This window comes from Trichomonas vaginalis, chromosome V, assembly GCF_026262505.1.
Source record: "Trichomonas vaginalis G3 chromosome V, whole genome shotgun sequence".
NCBI classification, from domain to species: domain Eukaryota; phylum Parabasalia; order Trichomonadida; family Trichomonadidae; genus Trichomonas; species Trichomonas vaginalis.
The window spans coordinates 3384319-3402339 of NC_067207.1; the positions used below are offsets into that span (position 1 = coordinate 3384319).

General features: G+C 30.4%; 7 protein-coding genes and 1 non-coding gene across 8 annotated transcripts, besides 3 other annotated features; 6 read left to right on the forward strand and 2 right to left on the reverse strand.

Annotated features, from left to right (window-relative positions):
- Positions 1-601: 601 nt before the first annotated feature.
- TVAGG3_0271810 lies at positions 602-672 on the forward strand. The gene has a single exon. It is a non-coding gene; the product is annotated as a tRNA-Gly (tRNA).
- A 260-nt stretch (positions 673-932) lies between these two features.
- TVAGG3_0271820 (protein of unknown function, DUF563 family) lies at positions 933-2481 on the forward strand (the record flags this gene model as incomplete). Its single annotated transcript, XM_001580909.1, has 1 exon — positions 1385-2230. One exon carries the CDS (start codon positions 1385-1387, stop codon positions 2228-2230), a length of 846 nt encoding a protein of 281 aa, XP_001580959.1.
- Positions 2482-2531: 50 nt separating this feature from the next.
- On the reverse strand, positions 2532-2768 carry TVAGG3_0271840 (uncharacterized protein; the record flags this gene model as incomplete). The annotated part of the gene is made up of 1 exon (XM_001580910.1): positions 2532-2768. The coding sequence occupies one exon, from the start codon at positions 2766-2768 to the stop codon at positions 2532-2534; it is 237 nt and encodes a 78-aa protein (XP_001580960.1).
- A 90-nt stretch (positions 2769-2858) lies between these two features.
- Positions 2859-3812, reverse strand: TVAGG3_0271830 (mucolipin family; the record flags this gene model as incomplete). The annotated part of the gene is made up of 1 exon (XM_001580911.1): positions 2859-3812. The coding sequence occupies one exon, from the start codon at positions 3810-3812 to the stop codon at positions 2859-2861; it is 954 nt and encodes a 317-aa protein (XP_001580961.1).
- A 1182-nt stretch (positions 3813-4994) lies between these two features.
- Positions 4995-5024: a terminal%2Cinverted (terminal inverted repeat of MuDR-3_TvMULE3 transposon ID:TVAGG3_0271850).
- Positions 4995-6069: a mobile genetic element.
- Positions 6040-6069: a terminal%2Cinverted (terminal inverted repeat of MuDR-3_TvMULE3 transposon ID:TVAGG3_0271850).
- Positions 6070-6354: 285 nt separating this feature from the next.
- Positions 6355-9177, forward strand: TVAGG3_0271860 (uncharacterized protein; the record flags this gene model as incomplete). Its single annotated transcript, XM_001580912.1, has 1 exon — positions 6390-9047. The coding sequence occupies one exon, from the start codon at positions 6390-6392 to the stop codon at positions 9045-9047; it is 2658 nt and encodes an 885-aa protein (XP_001580962.1).
- Positions 9178-10025: 848 nt separating this feature from the next.
- Positions 10026-12896, forward strand: TVAGG3_0271870 (spectrin binding; the record flags this gene model as incomplete). Its single annotated transcript, XM_001580913.1, has 1 exon — positions 10026-12896. One exon carries the CDS (start codon positions 10026-10028, stop codon positions 12894-12896), a length of 2871 nt encoding a protein of 956 aa, XP_001580963.1.
- Positions 12897-13671: 775 nt separating this feature from the next.
- Positions 13672-14680, forward strand: TVAGG3_0271880 (protein ubiquitination; the record flags this gene model as incomplete). The annotated part of the gene is made up of 1 exon (XM_001580914.1): positions 13672-14532. The coding sequence occupies one exon, from the start codon at positions 13672-13674 to the stop codon at positions 14530-14532; it is 861 nt and encodes a 286-aa protein (XP_001580964.1).
- Positions 14681-15237: 557 nt separating this feature from the next.
- TVAGG3_0271890 (ubiquitinyl hydrolase protein) lies at positions 15238-17981 on the forward strand (the record flags this gene model as incomplete). Its single annotated transcript, XM_001580915.1, has 1 exon — positions 15260-17980. One exon carries the CDS (start codon positions 15260-15262, stop codon positions 17978-17980), a length of 2721 nt encoding a protein of 906 aa, XP_001580965.1.
- Positions 17982-18021: the final 40 nt, after the last annotated feature.

Here is an 18021-nt window from a genome sequence, read left to right on the forward strand (position 1 = left end):
CTCAAAAATAAAATGAATGAAGTAACCATCACATATAAGACCAAAAACAGCAGTAATGGATCCATACACATGATGAAATCATAAATCTCATATGCATAATTTGTTTTTCCTTACCAATTTCTATCCAAAAAAAATTGGGTGGCGTTTTATAGCCACTATCATTATAATCTATACAGTCATTTGCAAACTACTTGTTTACTCACATATTTTTTGGATTTATCTGAAAAGTCTCCATTTTTCTCATGTCAAATATTAGAGAAGGGAAAGTAATATCAAAAGATAGAATTAAATACAAGAATACAATCATATTAACAATAGAGAAGAAAAGGAAAATGAGTCAGAATATATTTATATGAGAATGAATAACGTTTAAGACAGAATTTGCATGAGAACTGTATCGGAATCCAAACGTTTTACAGTTCGTTTTCAAATAGCATGTAATAATCATAAATTTTATTTATATGTTCAAATAGTGTTCAAAATTTCTTGGAAAATCAATCTGAATGAAGGCGGATCTAGAATAGCTACTTTTATTTTTAAACTAAAGACTGGCATAATTATATATATATTATGGATTATTTAATTTTAAGAAATATGTGAAGCACCGCTGGTCTAATGGTAGAATTTCACCTTGCCAAGGTGGGGGTCCGGGTTCGATTCCCGGGCGGTGCAATAATTTTTAAATTTTTTAATAAAGGATCATTTCAAAACCTGATCGTTTACTTGAATTAATTTTTCTGCAAGGTTTAACCAAATATCATTGTCAAACGAGTGAACGTAAGAAAAGAACTACTTTTTTGATATATAAATAAAGTATCATATTCATTCTTGAATGAATAGTTGATAACAGTCGATGTTATTCTCTTACCTATGAAATATATGGTCATTAAATTTCTGTTTGCATAATAATAACTCATTTTTATTTATTGCTTTTTCAATGCGCTATAAGGGGCGTCATCCCGTTGAAAAATTTCTATCAATTATAATGATATTGTATACTTTAACAATACTATATTCTTATCCAGGTAATGCCAGATTCATATTAGAAGATCCTCGTAAATTTAATTTTTTGGCATGGGATATTAAATGGATACTAGACACGTCTATAAATCTTCCTTTCAAAGAAATAATGCTTATTAATAATAGATGGAAAGAATATATCAATTCCTATTATATAACAAATCAAACAAATTTAGATTTTGTTTCCATCCCGTTTGATAGAATTTTTCGATCCAAAGGTAGATATTATCAACTAGAAAATGTTCTTGTTTGGAAAGAAGGAATATATTATAATGGTACCTTATTAAAATATGATTTTCATGAAAAATATCCTCAGCAACGAATCACTTGCAAAGATATAGTTCCATTTGGGATTTTTGTCAGGATGCCGTTCAACACATATGGACACTTCCTCCACGATATACTTGCAACACTAGTTATGTACCCCGATGATGTACTGAATCAAGAATTATATGTATTTCATAACTATAATTGGAATGATAAATTTAAAGAACATCTTGATGCGATGGGATTGACTCACATTCATCCTTATGATTCTAAAATCAACGGATTTGTTCTTGTGCATAAGCTCTACTACATACATGCATATGAGAACACTCATGAGTTTGATCATCTCGGATTACCGAGAGTTTCGAAATATTTCAGATCGAATTTGAAATTTGACCAAATAGAACCAACAAAATACAACATTATCAACAGAAGACCGAATGAAAGACGATACTTCACGAACATAAAGGAATTGCTTAATGCATTGAAAGTGAAATTCCCCAATATAAATTTCCAAGAAATTCAATTGCAAGAGAAATTAGTAGACACAGGTCGTTTGTTTGCAGAAACGAAAGTTTTGATTGGAAGTGGCGGCAGCTTGTTGTTTAATTCAATGTTTATGCATAATGAAACAGGCGTTGTGTGCTTGTTTGCGAATAAGATAGATTTACCAGATAATATTGTTCTTGCTTGTTTCGGAATTTATAATATTGGTGTTGTTCATCCAAATATCAATTTTTATGAAGGACAAGGTGCATGCGATATCGAATTAACTGTTGATTGCGTGGACAAAATCATATTTGCTGTTGAAAATAAGAAATATCCTCAAATGAAAGGATATTATCCTGTGATTGCGAATTATTCGTTATTTTTCCAAGTTCGAATGCGTAATTCCTATAATAACGGGGCAATTTGGAATTACGCGGAGAAAAGAATAGAATGATTGTTATAAATTTTGTGTGAATAATTATATTTTTTTTTGGATTCAAGATAAAACCTTGAATTCATTATATATGAAACGGAATAGTATTGCCAAAGCCACAAATATTTGTCATTTATTTGAAAAATTATCTACATCAATCTTCAAAATTTGGATATTCTGATACAGATCAAAGGCATTAGTCTTCATTATCAATGAAATGGAAGTGTATCTAAATATTTTTTAATTTTGAAAGAAAAAAAAAGAAAATTGTCTAAACATTCTATATTTATACATAATATATGATAAAATAAGTACCAAGTACTTATGTATATAATGAGTTTCCATTATTACTGCTTCCTGTGTTTTCAAAGAACCTAATTGGAGGAATCTTTTCGTATTCTTCGCTATTTGGCCTTTCTTTATCTTCTTCGAGGAGTTTCTCAAGGAGTTCATGGAAAATGGCGAGAGTAACGTAAAACCAGATACATAATCCCTGGAAAATAAATGATGTAAAGTATATCGACGGAATAAGCTTAGATTTATCAGCTCCATAAGCCATCTCATCATAACCATCCAACAAATAGTTACCGTTGCATGCAGAAATGAGTAATTTTGCTGCTTGTCGTGGAGATGTGTAATGAGGACTGTATCAACCGAAGAGACAGACTCCAACGTATATGTATCCGAAGAAGAAAGGTAAGCAGCCAACTAAAAACTTTAAAACCGGACCAATTCCCAAATTTAACATGCGAACAATGATAAAAAGCGAAGGAACAAGCCTAAAGAACTTGAAAAGGACAAAGGAATGACAGAAAGAGGATAAACTAAGCATAAACATCGGCCATGGCAATCCATCATTTACATCTTTACCGTATTGAAGGAATATTGAGACACAAGTGATAGACACAGCATCTAAAAGGAAGGATATGGGATCCCAGAGGTCAAGTTTGGCCCAAAAGTACTTGAGAACTGATGTTCTTTCAATAATTGCTTTTTCTTTGGCCTTTTTGTAGAATTGAATAAGCGAGATAACTGTCAAGATACAGCAGATCAAGGAAAATACTATAATTAATATAGAGCTTGTAATTGTATACTGGGATAACATAGAAGAAGTTGCTTTCTTTGAATATCTGATAGATCTTTCATGTAGGTTCTTCCATACAATGATTCCTGTTCCAAAAATGAAATCAAAGGAAGATTTGACACCAATATGATACGAATCAATCGTTCCAGACTCTCTTGGATGCAATGTAATGATCATACTTATAGTGTATGCTGTAAATTGATCAAGATATTTCTCAGCGATATCATGAACTTCGGTGATATTTTCTTCGGTAATTTGAAAAACTTTTGTATCTCCATCAGAAAGATCAATAGTGAGGTTGATATTAGATGATCTTGTTAGAGGATATGAACACGGGAATGAATCTGTGAAATTGATGTATTTATAAAGTGTTCCGTTAATTGCATCGAGTAAATCAGACATTGTATAGATTTTGGCATCACCATATATATCTTCAATGTCATCATCTTCTGTGGCATCACGCCCATCTAAGAAATAGCCATCTATGGCTCTTCCGAAATCTTGAAAGAAAGGAATCATCGTTGTTTGGATTGAAGATGCTAGAATGAAATATAAGATGATAATAGCAAATTCTAAGAAGCATGCAATCGGAAGCTTGTGATTTGTTGCCCATCTTAAAAATAATTTTTTAGGAGAAACATAGGAACGAACTCCTTTGTATTTATGACGAAATATAGGATGTGTTTCAATTGCAACTTGGTCCTGATGACCTGCAATTGTCGCAGTCTGAGGATAACTAAGTCTAAAATCGTTCAATGTAAAAATGGAAAAAACTATAGGATATAAAGTACTCACAAAATCTAGATTGAGAGGCGGTCAATGACTTTTGAGGGGAAATTAACGCATGGAATTTAATATTATTTAGGTTGATATTCTTGCTTATTATTTCAGAAAAAAATCTTAAAAATTTCAATATGAAAATTGAAAGCAATTCAAAAAAATTGCTAACATGTAAATTTTAATATCCTATGCATAATTTCATATTTTGAACATTTTTTATTTTTGTTTAAAACTTAAAATTTTGCGAATTTAATATAATTTATAAAATATAATACGTATATATATTTAAAATACACTAAATTTAATTGTTAATTGACGTTTTTGGGAATGAATTTTATCAAAACATGCCTGAATCCGAAAATTTGAAAGAACGAATTACACAATCATATATGTAGAATTCAAAATACAAACTTAAAGATTGTATACGTTTAAAATTATTCAGATTGTGTTTGATTTCCACTCATTCTGTTTCTTTTGAACTCTAACACTAACATTTCATGATGATTACATGATCCATTTATACATGGTTGAATTGTTCCAGATTCAACCAGAAAATCAACCCAAATTTCTCAATGCATTCATGTTGATTGGACAAAATTTAAAATTTATCAGCCTGTTTCCAGAGAAACTCATATATTCCCTAATGAAATGTAATTTTTGCTACATTTATTTCAATCAAATTTCAAAAAATTGACTGCAGAGCTTGAAAAGGTGATGAATCATGTTGTTATTAGATGTACATATTAGATTTACTATTTCCAAAAAAATGCTCAAATTTGAATAGTTTTTAGAAAATTTGGAATTACACTCCTTACATTATATATAATTAAATGTTTAAATTTTATTTATTTTTCCCTTTTAATTTTATAACGTGCTCTATCAAAACTAACCTCTCAATTGAAGGCCACAAAATCTAAGTAGGAGTAGGGGTAATTTTAGCTAAAAGTGACACACCTGTAAAAAGTGACACACCCGTGAAGGGTGTGATTACCGATCGGTAATTTCGACAGTTTAGAATTTAAAATTTTTTATGGAACTGTTGCGAGTTTCATAAAGAATTTAAGGAATATAAGCAAAGATTTGAATCAAAATCTTAGACCTAAGCCGCTCGATTCGCTCGCGGCTTCCGCGAATTACAGATCAGCAAAGATTTGAATCAAAATCTTCGAACTAAGCCGATCGCTTCGCTCGCGGCTTTCTTTATTATTTTAAATTTGCATATTTCCATCAAAAGTTCATAAGGTAAAAAATTTCGTTTATATTATTGCAAAATAAAATCTTCATTATCAAAATAATATTAAATAATAATATAATATAATTTATAAACAACTATTATTTAATAAAGTTTAATTGCCAAGGTTCATCTAATTTTTTGATTTTTAATGTTTTATGAATTTTATTTATCATGTATACATCTAATGAAGATTATATATGTAGAAGATAAGTACCTTAATATGTACGTAAATTTTAATGAAATTTATACAACATTATAAAAATTTATGAATAAAAACTTGATATAAAATAACATTTTTATTTTTACTAAGAAAAAAAAGGTTTTTGATAATAAATTTATTTTATTTCGAAAAAGTAGCAATAATCGTAAAAGGGTATTGATAGGCTTGCTAAAGTAACTAATTTTAGCTGTCAAATACTTTTGTATTTTGAAGTAAATTAGTATAAATTTGTTTTTACTTTTATTTCGAAAAAGTAGCAATAATCGTAAAAGGGTATTGATAGGCTTGCTAAAGTAACTAATTTTAGCTGTCAAATACTTTTGTATTTTGAAGTAAATTAGTATAAATTTGATATTATTTTAACTCCCATTGAAAACCTCAATTTTCCATACAGAGGGAACGGGAATAGCATCCAATATTCCCTGAGAATGGTTGCGCATTCTCAGTTCCCTCTATATTTCGAACGAAGCTCTCATCGGTCTTTTTTTTTAATACTAAACGTTTTTTTTCCCTGTCACTTTTAGCTAAAATTTGGGTTTGCCACTACCTTACGGTGATTGCATACAACAAAATATGAATGAATATACTTAATATGATCCACTGAATTAGTTATTAAAACTTAAAACATTGAACTTCATGTTTTTGCCCTCAACCACTTTGAAATCAATCAAAAATAATCGATAACATGATATTTTTATCAAGTTATCTGCATATTTAGTCACAAAGTATTATATATTCCCAAAAAAAGACATGAATCAGATTTTGTAAACCTTATTGAGCAAAAATTTTTTAAAAGTCACTTTTTTGTCAAAAATTTTATTGAGATAAAAAAAGGTCGTTTTAAATATTATCCTAATATCTAATGAGCACAGATCACATTGATGAGTACACTGATGCTGCTGAAAGATATAGGAACATATTTAATACAGTGAGTCAGGATTTAAACCAGTATGAGAATGAAATTGGAGATTATACTGAAGCAGAAACAAGAAAAATCGATGCTTACGCGGAAAGTTTGTTCGAAAAAGTGCTTGACAAAGTGCATCAATACAATAAATCCTCATATACTATGTACAAAAACTGCGAAGACGTTGATAGTTGGTTTCAACGTGTTAAAACACTACAAGATACAATATTTAAAGTAGACACGAAAGATACAGCTGAATGGGGCAACTTTCTTTTCAAACAAGCTCAGAATTCTCGTCAATTACAAGAAATGGAAACAGAAGTTCTTGCTAAACTTCGACAGTTGGTAAATGAAGAAGAATCACCAGAGTATATACGCCTTAAATTAATGAGAGATGATATGGCTTCTCGTTTAGAAATCAGAAAATCTGTTGCAAATCAACTCGAAAATGAAACTAATATCGCAATTACACAACTCAACAATACAATACAGAGCAGAGATACGTTTGTTCGTGAAATGGAGAAAGCAGAACAAACTTTGAAGATTTTTACAGCAAAAAACAGTTTTCAAATCGTTCAAGATGCCAGAAAGAAGGAGATAATTGAACATAATTGGATCAGAAGGAACATTGAGCTTGTAGATTCAATAGAAACCCTAAAAAAAGAAATTGAACAATTTCATAATCCAGAAAAATTCGAATCTGAGATGAAAAAGATATCTTTACAGCAAGATGCAGAATATAAGAAGCTTAATTCCCAATACGAAGACGAACTTTTCATTGTTAACCACGAATTAAGTCAAATTTCGTCAACCCATCAGTCAATGATGGAAACATTGAAGAAAGAACTGAACGAAATAAGATCTGAACAACTTAAGCAGGAAAGGAAGTTGACAAATACATCAGTTAAGCAAGAAAAAATGTCTTCTGACAGATTTATCAATAATTACAAAAAAATTCGGTTTGCGAGTATCAAATCCATTGAAAAAGAGTTCAAAAGAACCACAATAAAGCTAAATGACCTCATAAATATCATTACAGAAGACCATAAAAAAGATGTTGATGATTTAAAAGCGAATATATCGAAAATGTACCAAGAACTCCAAGAAATACTCAAAAGAAGACAAGGACATATAGGAAACATGACAAATTTCCAATTAACTCAGCTGCAATCGTCAAATCAAATTTCATTAGCAGCATTACAAGCCAAAAAAGAACAAATCATTGAAAAATCGCTTCATAAGGATATAGAAATTGATGCTTTGAATAGACAAATAGTTCCTGTCGAAGGAGTTTATAATGATCTTTACCAGATTTACTCAACAATGCTGGATCAGCAGAATAACTTTGAGTTGATGTATAAAACTGAATGCGATAAGATCAGTGGTATACAGCAGTTGTCTGAATCAAGAAATAAAGCAAGATCGAGGTTTATTTCAAATGCAAAGAAAATTATTTTGATTCTTAAAGAAATTTTGAGAAATAAGATGAAAAGAAATGATCCATTGAAGGAAATAATCAAGAATCATCGTAAAATAACAGCAAAAGATGATTTTGAAATTAAAATTATTCCTGAATTTAAAATTAAACAAAGAGAGATATCAGAAACTCAAGAATCACAACTTAAAGAAGAAGAGGAATATGATAGTGAGCCTTTACAGTTCGAAAGTCCTTATAAACCTGAAAATTCTGAAATAATTTTACCAGAAAAATCAAATTCAGAACAATTAATATCAGACCAACCAAGTACATATCATAGTTATGACATTAGTAATCAAGAAATCACAGAAAATTCAACATCTCATATTTCAGAATTTCCAGAACATTCTTTTGACATAAAAACAAGGTCATTAAATAATAATGAGACTATTGAAACCTCGCAGAAGAGTAATTTTGAAAATTCACAAGTTATTTCTGAAAATCAGAAAATTTCTTCGCAAATCAATGAATCAGCGAAAAGCTTGCAGCAAATTTCAGAAATAGCACTAAATAAAGAAAATGAAGCCCTAAAAACAGAAGAATTTAGTGAAATTTCTGCAATTTCAGCAAAATCAGCCACAACATCAGAAAAATCATTTACTTCTCTTGCAAGTGCAGGAGTTCATAGTTTAAATGATGATTCTGCCGAATTCCTTCCAATACAAATAATAACTCCTCCATCGAGTTCTTTTTCTTCTCAAAAAGACTTTAAACCACGAGAACCAACACAAAGGAGGTCATCTGAATGCAGAAAACCAAGAAAGGAATCATTGTCTGCACCAGAAACCACAACTAGAAAAAGATCTCTTTCTGGAGTTGTAAAAACCAAAAAAGATCCAATAAGAACTCGAACGAATAGGTCGGAAAAAAGCTCAGAATTATCACGTCCTTCTCTTCTTCTCCCTAAAACAGACATAATTCTCGGTGTTCGACCTGTTTCTGGAAGATCTTCTCATTCGGAATCATTTGATTTCAATGCAAGCGAAAGAGAACCAAGAGTGAGAAGAAGGACACAAACAGAAGAAGATAGATCATTCAGATTCGTAATGAGAGGCTCTGTTTTTGGCGAAAAACCAAAGAAAAGAAGAAATACAACAGCATCAAGAGTCAAAGTTGAGAAAATCCTCAAAAAATAACAATACCTTTTATATATTTGTTTTGTTTGTAAATATTATGTTAGTACTATGTAAAAAAAGTTTTTTTTATTTTAAATTTGATATTCGTAAATATCATTATGTAAATTTGACAACAAATAGTGCTTCTCAGTGTAGACAAGATGGCTTCAATCAACATTTATTTAAAACCCAAGGATTTTTTTTTTGAAATCTAAATGTGAAATTAAGTATGTTTTATGACATTACTCATGTCAAACAGTTCACATGAAGTGAAGTAATAATATAAGACAGTATTAAATAAAGCCGTTGAGAAAGTGTCAAACAAATTCCAACGGCTTTTGATCAAAAAAATTCAGAAAATTCTTTCAATAATTTTCGACACAAAATTATTGCTTATCAATCACATAGAACTGCAGCAGAAGTATATTTACAAAGTGAGATTGATTTATACAAAATTTTGTTTGAAAAATTTATTTGAATATCCACGCCTCTTTAAATTTATTGAAAAATAAAACTTATTACAGGTACAACACAAAATGTTAAAGCAGTTTTTGGGCCCCAAATAAGTTTTCGATTCAAAATTTTGATAAATTTTTGATGTTGAAATGAAAATCCATGTCAATATTTTGGTTATAACTTGATTTTCAACCAAATATATAGTACACATCATGAAACATATAAATTAATTTTAATTTTTTTTTAATTTTGAGTGACAAAACAAGATAATTGTCTCCTGATCTAGATGCAAATCAGAGAGTAATTACAAATTTTGTGCCCTCGTTGGATAATTTTGCTTTCTAGGCACGTTTTTGGCAAACAAATTAGTCCAAAAAATTGTGAGAAAACATGACAAATTTTCTCATAAATCATTGAAAATTTCGGATAGCTATAATTGATACATTTCTAAACAACATACTATTAAATAAAAAATTCCGACAACTCCCCAAATTTTTATTTGAACACTGTCTTATTCTTTTTTTTTTTTTCTCCTCATTATTCATGTCTTATGCTTATACCATTTATTTTACTCCTCCTATGACTACACCCGTCTTTTATGATAGTATTATCATATATGATGAGAAAAAGCTACAAACTAATTCATTATTACTTTCTTTAGCATCAGACAACTTTTTTTCATTAATCAAAGATCGTGACAAGCACAAATTTACAGAAAATTCCACATATAACATCGATATAGCAAGTATTATGCCTAATTACAAAAAATTTGAACAAAAAATTTTCGAAAATTTATTGAAATTATTGGAAGGACAAAAGATAGATGCCGGAAACAAAGATGTTGACGAAATCAAGCAGATCTGTAAAGAAATCAAAGCAGAAAAACTTCTTTATTTCATCGATCGATCCGTTGAACAGTCAAAAAAACATAAAACGAGCACATCACGAAGCGTATCATTTGTAGAACTTTTGAACCAAAAATGTACAGATTTTCTTAAAAGATCGAAAATTTTACAAAACAAAAAAGAAGATTTACTTAAAGAAGAAGATATCAGATATTTTACAATAGAAGATAACATTCGACCCGGCGAAATCTATTTCCAAATTATTGACGAATCCTTAGATTTAATCGATTTTGATTCCGAAGAAAAACTATCAAATTTACATCCGATCTGCTTTGCAGCATCGATAAACAGAGAAACAATCACAGAAAAATTTACAGAAACCTCAAAATCATTAGACCATAATACTTTAATCGACGCTTTATGTTGTGCGGCCATTTACGGATGTTTTGACACATTTAAAGTATTATTTTATGCTCTCAAGGATCGTGAGAACAACTCTGACTTCGACGATGAAGAAGACTTTTCCATTGAAGACATTTTTGCTGACAAAAACATTTTTTTGTGCGCAGTCATTGGAGCTTCCACAGAAATTGTTGATTTTATCAACCAAGAGGTCGATACAAAGGACATAATACATGAGAACAATCGAAGGAGTCTCCATTACACAGCAATGTTTATCTTTCAAAACGAAAAAGATAAAGAAAATTATTTGAAAATAATGACAGAAAAATTGATAGAAGTTACAAACGATATTATCGTCTTTGATGATAATAATAAGTCAGTGATGCAATATATTGTTGAAAATTATGATGAAATTTTGGGTGACAAAATTATTAAATCGTTTTCCTCAAAAAATAATCAGAATGACCAGAATTCTCGACGAAGAAGACAAAACAACTACAAAAAAAATCAATCAATCACAAAAGAAGTGACAAATGATTTAATCAAATACGTCAAAATTAATGACTATGTTAAATTCAAAAATTTGCTTAATCTATCTTCTGTTTCAGGCATAATCATCGAAAAGTTCGAAGAGAAGCCTTTTCTGAATATAATTTGTGAAATTCCAGAACGAACAATTTTTATTAAGGAATTTTTGCTTTATAATCAAAACAGGGTTATAGGTTTAGATCCAACCAATGGCTTTAATTCATTATTTGCAAGTGTTTCAGTAGATTATAACGAACAAAACATAATTGCCATTTTGGAATCCGGTATTGATTTATTTTCACGTCTTAAAGTTAAATTGTCTAATGGTAGTTTCCAAGAAAACACCATATTTTCATTCTTATCCCAAAAAAAGAACTATCCGTACTTGAATTTGATTTTGAAATACATGAAAGACACCAATTACAATACTAATAATGCTCGCAATCACCAAATAGTTGCTGACACCGAAGAACTCTACAAGATCTTTGGCTTGGATTACTCGATGTTCAAATTTCATGTTATTGATAAAAGATTAAAGCCCGATCTCAAATCAGCTGAATCCAAAGTTTCATCCACAGCTTCAACAATTGTTTCCGATAATATTCCTGTTAAACAAAACGTTTCACGCAGCGAAATTCCACAAAAAATCTCCAAAATCCAACAAATCCCACAAATTTCAACAAAATTTCCAACACCTCTTTCCAATTTCAGCAAAAAGATGCAGAACGAAGCAATTAAAGATGTCCTGGACCCAGAATATCCAATTAATTTCCAAGACAGGGATGGATTCACACCTCTTATTCTTGCCGCCAAAAATAATTTAGTATCAGTTTTAGAAAAACTAATTACAATTGATGGCATTGACATGAATCTCAAGGAAAAGCATGGACACACCGCAGCAAGCATAGCTGCTAATGCAGGTCAAGCAACAACACTTTCAATAGTATTAGATCACTGGCGGAATCCAGATCTTTCAGATGTTATGAAATTACTTTATGAATGTGTTATCAAAAGTGACACAAAATTCATTCAACTCTTTTTCAAGAGATTCGAAGATACAGCTGTCTATAAAGAGATGCGCATGAAAGATTTTGTTGTCACTAATGATGGCCAGAAAGCCTTACAATTAGCCGCACAAAAAGGACACACCGAAGTCGTAAAATTTATTCTTCAAAAGATGAAAGTTTCAATTGATTCTGTTGGTAAAGGTGACACTACCGCCTTGATGGCAGCGATTTCTTCACATAAGGAAAAGACAGTAAAAGAGCTTCTCGACATCGGAGCCTCTATTGATCTTAAAGATGATCTTGGTAAAACTGCATTAGTTCGAGCAGTAGAAAGCAAAGAAATAGAAATCATCAGAATGCTTCTTAAGAAAGGTGCAGATCCAAATGATGGTATTGTCCAGAGAAATGAAGGAATCAGATCAGCTTTCTTAGTAGCTTTACTTAATAAAGAACCTGATATTGTTTCTCTACTTCTGTCAGAATCTAAGTATCATCCAGTCGATTTACATACTATATATAACGGAATGTATCCTCTAGATCATGCGAAAACTTTGGCGAAACAGTTTGAGTCTAACCCAGAAAAGTATCATTTGATGACAAAAATTATTAATATAATTTCAGCATATTTATAATTTCATTCCAATTGAAATTTAACTTGTTTGTAAAATTGTTATTCATTTGTTTATTTTATACTTTTTTTTAATGTTGCACTTACCATTTATGTGATCTTCTTATGATATCAGTATACTATAGCAGAAGAAATCTATCTTCTAAACTGCAAGGTTGAGTAGATCATGTTTAATGAAGGATAAATGCCAAGTTTTTTCCAAACTGCATATACATCATGATCAATGCCCAATATTGTTTCATAGGAGTCATATATTAAGATGTCATGAATGATGAATGCTGCCAATTCTTAGAGATAATTAGGTGAAATTAATCTAAAGAATTGGTACTTTCTAAGAGCGAGTGATGGTTTGGATGTACTAATTAGCACAGTCATATGCCACTTCCAACTCCTATTTATAGTAGGAGAAACTAATTCTGAATGTTTTTTTTAGACAGAGTTTCTCCTACTTGGGATGAGAATGAAATGTTTTGGGGTACATTTTATCTTTCATTCCCATTAGAAAGTGCCCAAAATATGAGATAAACTTGTGAATTTCACCCAATATTGGACATTTTTTAAGTGACATCGGATGTTTGAAAATTCTAATTCTACACCAGCGCTTTGCAGCCCACAATTCTAAATTTGCAAGTGTTGTTATCAAAATACATTTTGAAATGAAATTTCATTGATATATTTTCATAAACATATAACAATGAGAGCATTTTCAGTCTAATTTTCGATTTTAATTTTTTCAGATTTTTTGTAAAGTTACGATATTTCAAAAATCGAATCAGTGGATGAATCTGAATTTCGAATACATTGCTGCTCATATCAGTGATTATATTGAAAACGAAAACTTTTTTGATACATTCGATATGGAGGCTATCAAAACAATCATGAAATATTCACGTTTGACAGCTGATCAGTACATTACTCTTCTCAAACAGTCTTCACCAACTCTTAGTTCCAAAGAATTATATATCAGTACACGAAAAGCAAATGTTACTATCGAAAATATTGAAGAAGTCATTTCAATTCTTACCTTCGTCAAAAAGTACATGAAATTCCATATATTTGATGGAATCATTGATTTTCTCAAAGAAAACGACAAACACATGGGTGATTCTACAGAAGAAATCAAAAAACCTCAAACAGAAATAAAAACATTACAAAATCAAATACAAAATGTTTCCAAAGAAACTACAGTCACTCAAACTAATGAATCTCACAACTATTCTGAAGAATTTTTAACCAAAATCTCATCACTTAAGAAAACAAAAGATTTTGATAGTGTTTACAAATTCTTTGAAGAACTTTCTTCTGAAGATAATCACGAAATGATTTCAAAGGCTTGTGAAGAAGGACTTTGGTTAAAAAAGACAAAATGGGATGAAATGAATGTACTTCATTTTGCAAGCCAAAAAGGAAATCTTAAACTTGTCAAATCACTCATTGAATGTGGCTGTGATAAAGAAGCAAAGAATAAATATGGAAGAACTCCACTCATGTATGCATCATGGTATAATAATCTTTCAGTTGTTAAATATCTTATCTCAGTTGGAGCTGATAAAGATGCAAAGAATAAATATGGAGATACTGCACTCTCATATGCAAATAGTAATGTCAGGAATTATCTAAAATCTATTGGAGCCAAATAACATAATCTAATCTGATTGGATAATTATATTAAAATTAACAATATTCTTATTTCCAATCTATTTTTCATATGAATATTGTTTGTTCTTCATTTAAAGTTACCATAAATTGATGTTATGCAATATCGAGTATTTCTCATCACTTCATTTTTAGTAAAGATATTAATGATATTGAAATATATATTAGTAGAGTATATACTAAAGTTTTTATTTCTATGATATTGAAGTCTTGAAAACTTCCAGTATACAAAAAACTACTTCGATGACAAGAATTAATTAATATTAAAGTTAATTAAATATTTCTCATTGACACATTTATATATATATTTCTCCATTGCATTATTATTTTGAAGTTCCAGGAAATGCAATAAAAAGATGTCTTTCAAAAGAATGAAATCCATGTAATCATTACAGGTAGAAAAACAATTACATAGAATATACAAATAACAGTATGATAGATGGACAAAAAAATAGTTTGTTCGATGAAGGAGATAAAGAGATTTTTAATGTTTATATTTTTTGCAATTTTTCATTCTTGATTAAAACTCAAAAATAAACTTGCCATCTATTAGGATACGTAAAATAACTCATATCTATCATATTAAAATTTTCGAAAATTTCGAAATCAAAAAGTTCATTTTTCGCGAAGAAAAAAAGCGATGAAGGATAAATTCACAATTTTTTTGTCACTTTTATATAAAAAGTTTTCGAATTCATATCTTGAGAATTTATGTTCAATTCAGATAGCGACTCTGATACCGGCACTGGATGGTCTAATTTATCATTCTCTAATATTTCTTTCGAAAACATGAAAGATAAAACTCTCTGGAATGTCAATGACTGGGATTTAGTCACCACAACACCTTTTAAAGTCTTCGATGTTGATAAATCCCAGTTCTACTGCGAGTTTAATAAACATAAAAGCAACAATCTTGTTTTTAAATTCAAACTTTTGAAGGGACCACCATCAAAAGTCGGAATTAAAATAGAAATCATCGACCAAACAAATAAAGATGAAACAACATCTCGATTTAGACAGATAATGTTCGAAAATAACCAAGAATTTTATACGTTTGATACATCGATCTCAATTGAAACGGTTGATGAGATGACATATAAAAATAATCTGAAGATTTTATTCCAATTTACTACTTCCAAGATCAGAAATTCTAAAAATAATTCTGCTTTCGCAAAAATTGTCCAACCTCCAGTACGCATGTCTCCATTAAGCAAAAAAGTCAATAAAAACGAGATACAAACAGCTAATTCTCCAAGTAAACCAACCAAATCTGTAAATGAACCCAAAAATTCTGATTTTGAAAAACGTATCAAAGAAATTCAACTCAAATTACCTTACAAAGCAAAAGAAACAGAACAACAAGTAAAAATACCATCACCACTTCCTCAAAAAGAAAAAATACAAAAATCAAATACTGATATATCAAAAAATACAATAAACAAACAAGGGTTTCAAATCAAAGAAAGCATAAAAGATGAAAATGAGTCATTTGAAGGCTTTCCAAAACCTTTTGAAGATAATGATTTTCCTGATACTCCAAAACGCGAAACACCAAAGAAAATACAGAACTCACCAATATATGTGTCTGATAGCTCATCCACAACCCCAGCAAAAACAGGTTTCAACGGAATTATAAATCAAGGCAATACTTGTTATATGAATAGCTACTTGCAAGCCTTATTTCACATACCAGCCTTTCGATCTCTTATATATCATATTGATACATCTGATGTAAAACCAAGGGAAAAATCAATTCCCTTTAGTTTACAAAAACTCTTCGCTTCTCTTCAACTTGGAACATCTCCAGCATCTACAAAAGACCTAACAAGGGCTCTCGGATGGTCAGAATTTGAAATCATGGAACAACATGATATTGAAGAGTTTGCAACTAAGTTGTTAGATGTTTTAGAAGCAAAATTGAAAGGAACAAAGTTTCAAAATGCTATTGCTGATCTTTTTAAAGGTATTTCAACTTCAATTTTCGATTGTACAAAAATTGATTTCAAATCATCGACTGATAACACTTTTTATGACCTCCAAATGACAGTACAAAATATCCCATCCCTTAGAGAATCCTTCAATCTATACACACAGGCAGAAGATTTGGTTGGAGAAAGTCAATATGATACAGAGATCCATGGAAAGCAAGATGCGAAGTATTGTACAAAGTTTAAGCATCTTCCGAAGGTTTTCTGCCTTCTTCTTAACAGATTTATATCAGATTCAAGAGGAACTCACAAATACAACTCAAAATTTGAATTTGAAACCGAAATAGACCTCAAACAGTACATGGTAGAGAACTGTGACCCAAAGGAGGAAACAAATTACCAATTATACGGAGTTTTAGTTCATTCTGGATCTTCTTATGCCGGACATTATTATTCGTACCTAAAAATAGCCGATGAATGGTACAAATTTAACGATACAGCCGTTACCCGATCAACTGAAGAAATGGCCGTAAAAGATAATTTTGGAGGACCATGGTATTCAACTTCCTTATCGTATATGAGCGTGATCACTCCATCAAAGGAGAAACCATATTCTGCTTACGTTTTGATCTACATTCGAAAAGATTCTTTTAATGAACTTTTTTATCCAATTTCCAACGATGAAATCCCAGACCATGTGATAAAGCATGAATCACCAATTAGTTCTCCGCAGCATAATCCTCATTTTTCATTTGAAGACAAAGAATATTATTTAATAAGTGAGTCTTCATTGAAACAGAACGCGAAAAGCTATCATCAAATAGATCTACATAACACTGAAAACGCTATTTTGATGAAAGTCAAACCTTATTTGATAACAATCGACGAATTTATTGATGAAGTGGCCACAGCAGTAAACATGAAACCATATGAGATCAGAGTATGGAGTATCAACGAAGAAACAGGTAGAATTAATAGTTTAATTACAAGATCAGATGATACGGCCGATTCTCTCAAAGAAAAGACATTTTTCGTTGAATTTGTGAAAGACAATGAAGAAATAGAGTACAAAACCCTATTTTTGTCTTATTTCTTCTCTCCAAGATTATCATCTCCATTTACTTTTATGAAGAAGATGCTAATTAATGCATCAATTACAACTTTCGATGACCTGATTGTAGAAAGTCGAAAAATTTTGAATTTGGAAGATAATGTTGAAATGGTCGTTTTTTATTTGACAGAAAATGGCCAATTAATACAAACCGATCCATCTTCAATTGTTTCTGATTCCTGCAAGGATAATGGAACAACTTTGGTTTTCCAGTGTAAAAATCCTTTAGAAGCTCCATTATCTAAGTTTGAATTGGAGATATCTTCAGATTTAGAGAGCGATGATGGTTTTGAGGTAGAACCAACTAAGAAACCTGCTTTTGATATATCATTTAGCCCAGGAATGAACGCTATTGATATCATCAAACAAATTAACGCAAATAGGAAGCATTAATCATCATAATTTTTATTATTATATCAAATTTTTGTATAGTA